This window comes from Plectropomus leopardus, chromosome 2 (genome assembly GCF_008729295.1).
Source record: "Plectropomus leopardus isolate mb chromosome 2, YSFRI_Pleo_2.0, whole genome shotgun sequence".
NCBI classification, from domain to species: Eukaryota; Metazoa; Chordata; class Actinopteri; order Perciformes; family Serranidae; genus Plectropomus; species Plectropomus leopardus.
Genome location: NC_056464.1, coordinates 8,854,532 through 8,866,312, shown reverse-complemented (window position 1 = coordinate 8,866,312; position 11,781 = coordinate 8,854,532). Strand labels below are relative to the sequence as shown.

The following is an 11,781-nucleotide window of genomic DNA, read 5'->3' as shown; positions in this document are numbered from 1 at the left end:
TTTTCTATCATTATTCTGATTTTTTTGAGGGTGTCCCTAAACGCCACCAAGTATTTTAAAATGGAACGCTTCCAAAATTAAGAATTCCAATGTGTTAGTTCCATGACCTCAGAAAGATCAATCAACACTTCAGAGTTTAAAGTTATGAGGCTCTATCTGACATTTTTCTCGAAACTGCGTTATTCATATATGTATTCTTAATCATATATGTATTCTTGTTTGTTTTTTTTTTTTAAATCTATACGCATTTTTGGACTTTTTATTAGAAAACAAAAAGGTTCATATCATTTTAGCTATTTGGAATACAGAATCTTTGGGGCTCAATATCTCAGAACTGCTCAGAATGCAGATAGAAGCTTCTAATAATAAGGTGGCGACTTGTGAAGATAAACTACCCCATCTTAAAGCCAGAAACTAGAGAATTAAATCTCAATCTTATGATGTCATCGGATTTAAAGTCTGGAGCTGCTTAATAGACAATGAGCGGGGACCTGATTTTGTGCATTTACAGAATGTTTATTGTCTCTTTAATACCCAAATGAGCTTTATTCTTAGTATTGCTAGTGCTGAAACAAAAAATGTACCCATATAGACCAAATCACCGTGACATCCCACTTACAAGAATCGCTTCCAAGTAGAAGACTGGTAATTTATTTGAATAACAGAGATTTGTTACATCAGTAAAAATGTTTATTTCTGTTGTTAAGATGTAACTATAGCATCGACAGATATTTAGTTAAACAGGAAGATCAAACCTATATGACTTTTCTATTGTGCTTATTTTATGTTCAGTTGATTTGCTTGCGTCTTTTGTTGAACCAAATCTAGAAGCTAAACGACGTACTGCTGTGGACAAGGGCCACAGCAACATGTATTTTAGCCACCGAAAAAACATTAAATAACAGTTTAAGTTTTAGTTTAAGTGTACAATATGTTTGGAATATCCTGGGTTATATGAAGTGATTACTTTTTTTGGGTGAACTGAGTTCAGTGGCTTTGAAATAACAGCTTCAGTTTCCCGTCAGCGTTTCATTTTATGTGTGATGCAGATGTTTCCTACCCACATATAGTGCTAAACAAACATTGCGATTTGGTTAATCCTAAGAACATTCCCCTGGGTGCTCTGTGTCATCTATAACTTTTTCTTCAAATTTTTTGTCAGTAGAGCAGCTTCAGAATTTTTTTACCCTATAGAATAGGAGTTTTAACATCCTATCTTTTGGATTTTGTAGAGAGTTCTTAATGTTCACTCAAGTCTTATAAATAAAAGTCGTATAAATCATGAAAGTGGGTGTAGTTCCTCATTAGAGTTAGAATGTTTTGTCAACCGAAAACTAATCCACCATTTCAAATTCAGGCTTCTTCTATTCTTCCGTGTTTTTTTGAATCAAGCCAAAAACAGAAAGAAATACTGCAATAAGACAGTGTATATCTACAGGGACTGTTATCTGTGTGTGTGTGTGATTTGGCATATCATTGCCCCTTTGTGCTCTCTTTCAAAGCAACAACTGTGGTCTTAAAATATCTACAGGATATTACCATAGCCGTGGTTATGAGTTCTGAAGGGGACTTCACAGAAGCGGCTTGTTTCTTTTACATGTTTAATAAAAATCTGAATTACAACAAAGGACGTAGACAAAATATAAAAGTGGAAAAGCCAACAAAACAACTCTGTTGTCATTTACGACATACAACTGAGGACTATGAGATGTGAGAAGAGTGTCCAACAAGTGAAAGGATTTTAAAAAGCAAAGACTTTCACTTCAATGAGACAAAGCTTCAGCGGATAATTCATAAAGTGTTTTCAAAAAGAGAAGACATCTTGAGAAAGAGCGGTTTGCTCTTCAGATGGTGAAATGACAACTTTTCTTTAGTACTGTCCCACAAGTTCTGCCGCAGTTTCACAGGAAATAAAAATGAAGGACACCACAGATCAGAAGACAGTGATGATTCACTGGAAACAACAGCATCCTGTTTGATTCTCAGAGACCAGATGAAGCGAGATGGGTGAGAAGAATCACAGAGGCTGGATGTGTCTCAGTCTGTGGTGGTGCGGCGGTACCAGAAGCGGGCCCTGAAGTCGTCGCTGCAGGTCATGAAGCCGGGGTTGGTGGGCGAGTGGACGATGCAGCGGACGATGTTGTTGTGTCCCAGAGACAGCAGGTTTTTCCTCTCGGCAGTGCGCGAGTCCCAGCAGCACAGGCTGATGGTGCGCTCGTCTGGCAGCAGCACGTAGTCCTCTGTGTGGTTGAACACGCCTTGTGTACGATGCATCTGACGACCGCTCAGCCCCGCACCTAAAACAGACAAGAGGGACGAATCAGTAGGACAGTTCACTTCACCATGATCACAACACTATTTAAAACAGACACTTTCATTTACAAAAAACTGACCTTACACTAAACCCCCTTAGTTACTGTTCCTGTGCCAATGAAGCTTTACATTTTCACAGATCTCTCTATGGCTAAAGTTTCCCAGACATCCATTTATATGTGGTGGCCTGCAACAATACCACCACACCACACTCTTGAATGCAGAGCGTAGTGTGGGCACAAATGGTGCAGCAGAACACAAGGTGGAGTGAAAATGAAACTTAACCATTATATATTATATATATATACATATATATATTAGAGTAGTGCTCACACAGTTCTGACTAAACCGGCTGTGTTTCCATTAATAATGCACACTCTACCGTCCAGCACTGGGTCTGAAAGATTATTTTCACTCGCCTCTGTTGCAGCTGCCTCTCTGATCTAATCCATCAATATGATATGATCAGCTCTGATCAATCTGAGCTGATCAACTAATTATCAATACAATTATCCATGCTGTGACAGAAACTAAACAAAATGCTGCTGAGGAGAAAAAAAGAGTTCCACCCATGCTGTGTGCATGGACACACAAAAACCTTGGAATTCAGAGAAGGGACACAGAATAGTTACAAAGACACACACATGCGCGCATGCACACACACACACACACACACTTACACACAAAAGTATAAAGTTTGCTTAAGTTTCTAAAATTCTGTTTTAAGCTTTGTCATTGTGGGGTGCTGAGTATTGACTGACGAGGGGAAAAATCAGTTTTAAATGGTTTTAGCATAAGACAGCAACCTAACAAAATGTTTGAAAAAAAGACTTCAAAAAGCTAAAACTCTACAGACCTGAACCCTAAGTAACAACTAGGGCTGGGCGAGACGGAGAAATTCAAATATAACAGTAGTTTTGATCAAATACCTCGATATCGAGACGAGATTATATTGGGTTGACCGATGTTGTGTGGATATTATGATTAAGTCGATAGAAACAAACAATAGAACAGTTAGAACAGTCTGGTAAGTTCAAAAACTCACATTACTTTACTAACATGCAGCCTTTAAACCAGGAAAGACAACACATACAATAATTTGATCTCAAAATCTAAGACTGTATCTAGTCTCATATGAGGATATTGATAGGACATCATCAATTGCCCAAATCTAGTGACAAGCAATCACTGTGCGTATTCATTTGTTTCACCAAGCAGCTTCAAAAGATGTGTCTACTGGGACAAAGAAAAGGACTCAATTTGAAGAAATGCCAACTGGGGGCGTAAGTACAGATGAGGAAGTGTATACAAATAAACTCCGAAATGCCCTGTCTGTCGTGTGGGTTCACTTTGGCTTTTGTAAACACCATATAGAACAAAAAGAAAGTAAATGTTATTAGGGTTGGAAAATACCTGTGGTTTCCAAGGAAACAAGCATTTATTTCCATTGCATGACAATACAACTATGTCATACAACATGGGTGCGTGACCTAGAGAGAAAAGTACATACGGAAAACTGCACCTGCACTGCAGATGGCCTGAGCACCTTTCAGATGACGCAGCTTATTACACAGACTGCAAATTAAGCTAAACACACAGCTGGAAATGTCAAGCAGACAGAATGAGATAACAGAAGCCATAAAATTGTTCTTCAAATGAATGTAAACTATCACATATTTAGAAGTTCATCAGAGATGTAAATGAAGTCATATTGACGTTTTTCAGGCTTATAATTCTGCTATAATACGAGTGTGTCTACTGTGAGGATGGGCAAAGAAAATTTTTGGATCATATTTTGCTCTTTTTACATTGGTGCATGAAAACAGGGAACTACCCATGAGATTGTTGAAATAATCAGTGTTATCTATGTAAAGCACATACAAATGATTTCTATGACTTGAACTACAACATGGTGCATGAAGTGATGCAACAACAGACTTAACACCTCAGCCAACACCTTCGTATACTTTGCTGACTGAACTAAAACTAAAGTCCATAAATCTGGCTGAGAGTTGCAAATCAACAATAAAACATCACACACTGCAGTTTTTAAATATTAAGACAGTGATTTCTCTTTGTTTTCTTTCTCTTCACTTCAGCACGCTGAATTGAATGCAACCGTTAGAATGAGGTTCAGTCCAGGCTTTCAGTATTAAAGGAACACTTAGCCCCTCAAAAAGACCATATTGCGTGTCAGATGCTCTTTGCTTTTTCTCACATGCCTCCATGGTGAATGAAGAATCCAAAATTGTAGTAAATTCTTGATGAACTCAAGGGGGGGGGGCATTTAAAAACAGCAAGCGGTGTCGAAATATCTGTTTACGATCTGTGATCACAGGCATATTGTAAGAATATCAAAAGATCACATGCATTTTAAATATAAACCCTGATTCAGTACAAAGCGGCAGGAAAGTAAACACAAATGTACTGCCCAAGTATGCTACACGGCCGTCACTCTCTGTGTCAGTTATGTGACTTCTGTCTGACCGAACATGAGCTGCACTTGCCGAAAGACCAGACGTACGTAAAGTACAAGAAGAAAGTCACATCAGCAGGGTAGAGATGGCAAATTTGACACCGGAGATCGGACTGTTTCGAAACGTTTCGTCACTGCCGGCTTCAGCACGTAGCTTGAGACGGGTTGCGAAACGTCACGTGATCGATACCAAACCGATTTATAACAGAGCCATGTACCAAACCTGGACAGAGAGTTTTAAAAGACTGCGGGAAACTCAGCCGCTTGAGGTGTTGTGTTGTGGCGAGGAAGTAGAGCGAGATTTGTGTGAATTGAGTTGTTAGTTGGTAGATTGATGGATAGAAAGATAGATAGATTGACAGATACATACATATAACAGAATAATAGATTATATATAAATAGATATACACACACACACACACACACACACACACATATGTATATATATATATATATTATATATATATATATTTATAGATTTATATTGATACATGTAACTATATTATAGCTATACAGGCTTCTGGGCTGGGAAAAGGGAGCTTACAACAAAAACAATGATAAATGGGTGCAATGCAAGCTTCTACCAGCAGATGCCAATTTAGAGCAAGCTGGTTTTGAAACGTTTTCAAAACGTTTCAAAGCAATGGTTTAAAGGTATTGAAACGTTTCAAAGTGTCGAATTTGCCATCTCTACAGCAGGGAAGATACAGTGTCTGCCGAGTGTCTCAGATAAACACTTTACATAGTTATGGATCAAAACGTTCAAAATACTGCTAAGGTGTAGGATCAAAAGTTTAAAACACTGCTAAAGAGATTTCCATTAATCTTACCGCACACTGACAAGGTAACACTTACACCACTCTGACCACATAACCATTACGTCAAAAGTGTTGCTGTTCAACACACAATGACATTACTGTCTCTTGCCTAATACCAACAAAGAAAGATCCACAATGAATTCATTTACGTAAAGGGGGGATGACGTTACTCTGTCACTGCAACAAATAACTGCAGACGCTTAAAAAGATTTTGCCATCGGTCAGTGACGCTGGCAGACCGTTTTCCTAAATTATAGTCATGTTCAGGTTGGTGTTAACACAATAAATGTTGATAGTGGTGGATGGCTTTACAGTATTACTGAAAACAAACATATGTAACAATGAACCAGTTATTCTACTGAATAAAATGTATCCATTATATCAATGCGTTATGTAGTAATAATGATAACAAATCATACTAATCATGAAACTCTTAACCACTGCACTACAGTTCAAATGAAAGCACTTCTTCACTACTTGGCTAGGGGGCACTGCTGTTCAATATAGTCTTCACAGGCCAATGAAACCCCACAAATATCTTCTCTCAAATACATCTACTCATCTTGTTTGTGATTATTCTGGTCTCAACACACTTTGTAGTTACATTAAAACATACATGTGGAAACTAAAAGTGTTTTATATTCATTTTTATGTATTTTTTTCTGTTTTAATCTACTATGTATGCATATTTTATCATTATTTTTTTGCGTGAATGTAAACATTTTTTGATGGATTTTGTATACTGAGCATTTTTGGCACGAAATGTTTTACCAGGATGAATAAAGCTCTATCTTATCTTAACTGAAGCTGTGAAAACTGCTGTGAAAGCTCTGGAACTGAAGTTAACAATAGCTAAACTGCATTTTAGTGATCACGTGTCATCCTTTGGATCTTCCCAAAACGTTACCCCATATATCAGTTTGTTTTAATGTTGTTGGCTTGACAGCAGAATAGAGTTTAAAGCCAAACTGAATCACATCAAACCCGCTTTGAATCACTGTGTAAAAACATCTGTTGGTTTTGCATTGGGTCAAAAAGCATGTCTGAAGATACTTATTGAATCACAAGAAAAAGAAAGTCCTGTGTGTAGGATTTAGTGACATCTAGTGGTGAGGTTGCAGAACTGAAACTCTCCTCTGAAACTTCGCTCCTGTGTGCCGGGCGTGCAGGAGAACTACGGTAACTGATGCTGAAATTTAAATGACCCTATCTTGCACCAGTGTTTGGTTTGTCCTGGCTACTGTGGAACAGCTTGACTGACTCAGTCAAGGAGGACCTGCTCGGCATGTAGATATAAACGGCTCATTCTAAGGTAACAAAAAACACAAAGATGAACTAATGAAAAACAGGGTAATGGTTAAATATTCCATTTCTGCAAATAAATGCCCGTGGATCCCTGGCACCTTCAAAGTCACAAAAACATGAGGTCAACTTACACAAACTGCCCTCACATTAGGGCTGGACAACACGGTAAAATATATGATCATGATAAATGTTTATATTGATCGTACTGGTATTTATCACGCTATATAATCTGATAATGCTGCCAGTTTTAAGACTAAGACCTGAAGAAACCAGAGGGTTCATTAGTTAAACTTATATAGTCTGATTACATTTAAAACGTTACATGTTACAAAAACAGACACTGAACTGTGTAAACGTGGCTTGGTTTAGAGTATATTTTTGTGGTAAAATAATATATTACATAGCATCTGAAAGTTAACATTTAACTTGCAACAATATAATTTAGCTTGCCTTGTAAGTAACTTGTTAAAAATCATTGTGTGGTTAATGGGATGATAATTTAAGAGGTGACAGTATCAGTATCATCCCAAGATTTGCTGTTTCCTGTCCATCTAAATCTGCACTTTCTTTTTTTGAGATATCCAAACTACTTTCATATAACTGACAATGTCTTATACTTTTTGTCAACAATTTTCTCAGTTTTGGAGCACAATTTTACCTCCAACACTTAAGTGTAAGGAGCAACATAGCTGTGTATAACAAACAGGATGCAGATTAGCAGGAGACTGGCATATGGATAATACTGTCATTTACTACAGTAAAATATATCCTAAAGTCTGCTCTGCTCAGTGTGGAGCATAGCCCCCCCCCCATAGAGAGCAGAGGCAGCAAACTGCCTGTTGTCATGTTTATTTCTGCCTAGATAGGCTATTAGATCTTTTAATATTGAGTAAAAATGTCCAAAGCTTATCATCATTAACAACGTAAATGTAATCGCAATCCCCTGTAAAAAAACTGTTTTATCGCTCTACCTAACGTGTTAAATACAATGAATTCAGACGTATGATTCCTGTGTGATTCCGGCTAAACACATCCTCCTTACCTGTGTACTTGACCAGCGTCCGGCCTGTAGAGATCTCCCACAGTTTGACCACAGAGTCTTTGCCGCTGGACAGGATGTACTTGGAGTTCTTGGAGAAGATGGCAGAGCACACCTCGGCTCCGTCGTGGGCCTTCTCGAAGGTGGTCACGCAACGGTTGGAGACGCCATCCCAGAGCTTGATGCTGCCGTCCTTGCTGCAGGTGACGTAGCTGTTGGCGGAGGGGTTGTAGCTGACGCCGCTGATGGTGTCTGTGTGCTGGTCCAGCGGGTTACAAGACACGAAGCACTGGAAGGTGTTGACATCATAGAGACGGAGGGTGGGGTGCTGCGTTCCCACCAGCAGGAAGTCACCAGATGGGTGGAAGGAGATTGAACGTAGCATTTCTGCTTCCTGTTGGGGAATAGATGATGAGAGAACTGTTGAATTAGAGTTGTCAGCACAGTTTTACAAAAAATGAAATGTTCCTTTTTTTCCTAAACCCGTGACAAATAATAAATTGTGTGTTTCTTTGCGCAAATTCTGACCTGTATATATTTAAATGCTCTTTTTGCTGAGGGTTTTGAGTAGTCAAAGAGTTTCAGGGTGTAATCTCTTGAACCAGAAGCCAGAATTTGTTCAGTTGGATGGAAGGCGAGGCAGGTAACTTCATCTACGTGGTCATACAGTGTTCGTATCACAGGGTGGTTCTCCATGTTTTGCTGTGCCGTCTCATTCATCATCACCTAACATATAAAGACACACAAAAAAACACTTAACATATGACCGCTGGATTAAAAAATGTGCAGTGTACTCCAGTCTCAAATCTGCCTCACCTCAATAGGCATAGCACTCTTTGCCAGCATGCGCTCAGTATCCAGGATCTTGATGGAAGCGTCAGCAGAGCCAGTGGCAATCAGCTGGCCATCCCGACTGTATGAAGCCACGCGGCATGGACCCTTGTGGGATGTAACGTAGCAGGTCTCATACTCTGATGCCTCTGGAGACATGGTCTGGACGTCTGCATCGAATTCCAGATCAATCCCCACACCAGGTGCCACTGTATCAGAGCGCCCAATGGCATACTGCACTGCACTGTCATCATTCTCCATCCCTGAAAGAGGTTAAGCATCATACAGTAGGGGCATCTTGAACAATCACATATGCAACAAGCTATTAAAGCGTGGAGGGACCATGTATTACCTATTTTTGCCAGCTGCATCAGCTGCTCAGACGGAGACACTACATTCTGTGGTTTGACCTCATTGATCAGACTGTTGGCGATGTTGGTGTATCCGTCATAGAGCAGCTGGCTGATGATGAGCTTGTACAGGTGCTGTCGGTCCTTCAGAGTCGGCTTGGGGCGATACATGATGGGTCAGTGTGACCAGAAGACAACTCCACTGGTTCCAACAAAAGGCACAATGACAACAATCAACCTTTAGACTACGTTAGCCACTGTTCTCTGCTTCACAAGACGACAATGTTATCTAACGCACTGTTGTAGCAAACTGTTTAGTACACTGTCTACCGTAAGTGTTAAACATACGTTAAACAGTTAGCTCTGCCTGCAGCTACGACAAATGAATGGAACTTGTGTTTAGCAGCCATGCTAACAGCGTTAGCTTTGTTGCTACAGTCGAGACAGAGCAAAAACAACGGTGGTATATGCCCTGTTTTAAACCCAGAATTGTCTGGACGGCTGTACTATGCAACCACGGCATTATGTGCCAACTGAAGTTATGAGCTGAATTGTAAACGTGTGAAAATAAAACACTTCTTACCCAATTTAAACTTCCAACGGCGCTCCAGAACCCAGCGTGCGTTACGCTGTGCGACGTATTTGCGTCCTACGTCACAGCACCGAAACACTGTAGAGCAAGGTTGCCTTCTTGACAAACAGAATTTTATAATTTAGTTAATCGTCGGCCAAAGGTGAATGATTGAATAAAGTCGTTATATTTCAGTGGAGACTATAACATAAAGTATTGCATTTTATAATAATCTAAGCTGTGAAATGAGACGTTTAGAGGGAGAAAATGTTGGTCGCTTCGAAAACAAAATTGAAGTATATGAAAATTCCCTTAAGACAATATGGTCATGAAGGCAACATCTCTTTAGTGCAGCCCCGAACACGGATTTCTTTTTACTTCTTTCGTTCTTTTTCTTTTTCCTGTTTTTAGCCACAATTAACTAAGCCTCAACCTTAGGTCGAAGGTATGTCAATGGACATAAAAACTAATCAGCAACAATGACTAAAATTATTTTTAACTAGTTTAATGTAGGCTGAATTGAGTCTTAGTAAAATAATTACAATTTCAAAAATGAGAATTATTTGTTGTTTCCGTCCTCTAAATTGTGAGAATTTTTTTGGTTCTTTCTTTATATAGTAATTTTGGAGTGTTGCTTAAGCATTAAAATGCTATATAAAAAAGTTACCCTTTTGATCTAAATGATATAACAGGAAAAAACAACAACAGATGATGGATAAAGTAAAATAACTGGTAGTCACCCCAGCTTTAAATGTGTTGATATGCTATGTATTTTACTGTGTTGTACTCTGTCGCTTTCTCAGTTCTAAAACATAAATCGTTTCTATGCATACATAAAGTATGTAAACCTTATTCAGCAATGTTGGCCTACAGAAATGGTCCAGCAGAGGGTGCACAACTACATCACCTCAAAGACATAAAGAAAGAAAAGCTGTGAGCATTTGCTCAGGTTTTAGCTCAGCTTTGTTTCTATAACTGCAGCTTTGGCTTTACATTTATGAGCTTAAAAATGCCTTCTGCTGAGCTGCATGCTGAACGCAGCAGCTAAGAGTCATAGAGTGTGTCATAGAGTAAAACTGAGATGATTATTATGGTTTACTGTTTAACACTGACAGGTGCACGCATTGTTTGGCAGATGGTTAGTAGTGCTGTTGTTAGTAGTGGTGCTGGAGACAAAAGTGGGGCATGAGACTGCTATTCTTCATCCACTGAAAAGGCATAAGTGAACATGTAAATGGATATAGGCCTCCAGCAAGTCAGCACCCACCCACACAGTCTCTCATTTGCCACTTCCTGCAATGTGGCTGATCAGTTCAGCGTAATACATGCAGATAGATGATGGTATCATGTAAGAGAGACGGGTCTATTTAAATGATACATCTGTCGCTTCATGTGCAAAAATGCAGCAAGGGCCCCATTCAAACACTAATGAAGTAAGCTGGATATTTCCCAAGGGTACCTTCAGTAGAGGCATGACTTGAAAAAGCTTGTAAGCAACTTCAAAGTCCTCACACAATTAAGCAAAAGTTGAGAGTGAATGAAAAATACGCAAATTGCTGTATCCACATGGATAAATAACTGAAACAAAACAATAAAGTTTTTTTCAAAAATGCAAATCCTCAGCAACTGGGAGACCAGGTGGAGCAGCAGAGCAGATTTTTGTTGGTCTCTGGTCACTGCTGACCATCAGCTGTAAAACTTGACTCAACCCTGTATCCTAGTAACCTGAGAAACATGGCCAAAATATAATCAATCAACAACATTAAATGCCTGCTGACTGTTTTGGAGAGGCCATCTGTACAAATCCATATAGACTATACACATACTGTGATTTAAAAACACTTCATCTGACTCAGTCTTTGAAGACATGCAAACATGCCTGACACTGTGCTTCCACCCTGCAGGACTGCGAGCAGTGTAGGGTAGAAAACATGCGTGGTAGGAGGTGTCTTGTTACCATGTCAACACAAAGCATGCTCTCAGCAGACCATCCGGCAGTTGCCTTGGAGACCAGTGAGAGTCTGTAGCAGAGAAACGATATAAAAAGTATTTGTTTTCTTTCAGCAGATGTCTTCTGA

General features: G+C 39.3%; 1 protein-coding gene across 1 annotated transcript; it reads right to left on the bottom strand.

Moving 5' to 3' along the window:
• Positions 1–1,587: 1,587 nt before the first annotated feature.
• cstf1 (cleavage stimulation factor, 3' pre-RNA, subunit 1) lies at positions 1,588–9,789 on the bottom strand. The gene is made up of 6 exons (XM_042495691.1): positions 9,716–9,789; positions 9,135–9,334; positions 8,768–9,045; positions 8,480–8,677; positions 7,955–8,345; positions 1,588–2,297 (listed from the first exon to the last, which is right to left on the bottom strand). The coding sequence occupies exons 2-6, from the start codon at positions 9,301–9,303 to the stop codon at positions 2,038–2,040; spliced, it is 1,296 nt and encodes a 431-aa protein (XP_042351625.1). The 5' UTR covers positions 9,304–9,334; positions 9,716–9,789; the 3' UTR covers positions 1,588–2,037.
• Between the last annotated feature and the right edge of the window lie 1,992 nt (positions 9,790–11,781).

Bases quoted from the DNA above. Each gene is read 5' to 3' on its own strand.
- cstf1 (XM_042495691.1), bottom strand. From the start codon at position 9,303: ATGTATCGCCCCAAGCCGACTCTGAAGGACCGACAGCACCTGTACAAG. The intron at 8,678-8,767 runs GTGAGGCAGATT...TTTATATGTTAG, and splicing joins AGAGTGCTATGCCTATTGAG to GTGATGATGAATGAGACGGC. The intron at 8,346-8,479 runs GTCAGAATTTGC...ATTCCCCAACAG, and splicing joins GAGCATTTAAATATATACAG to GAAGCAGAAATGCTACGTTC.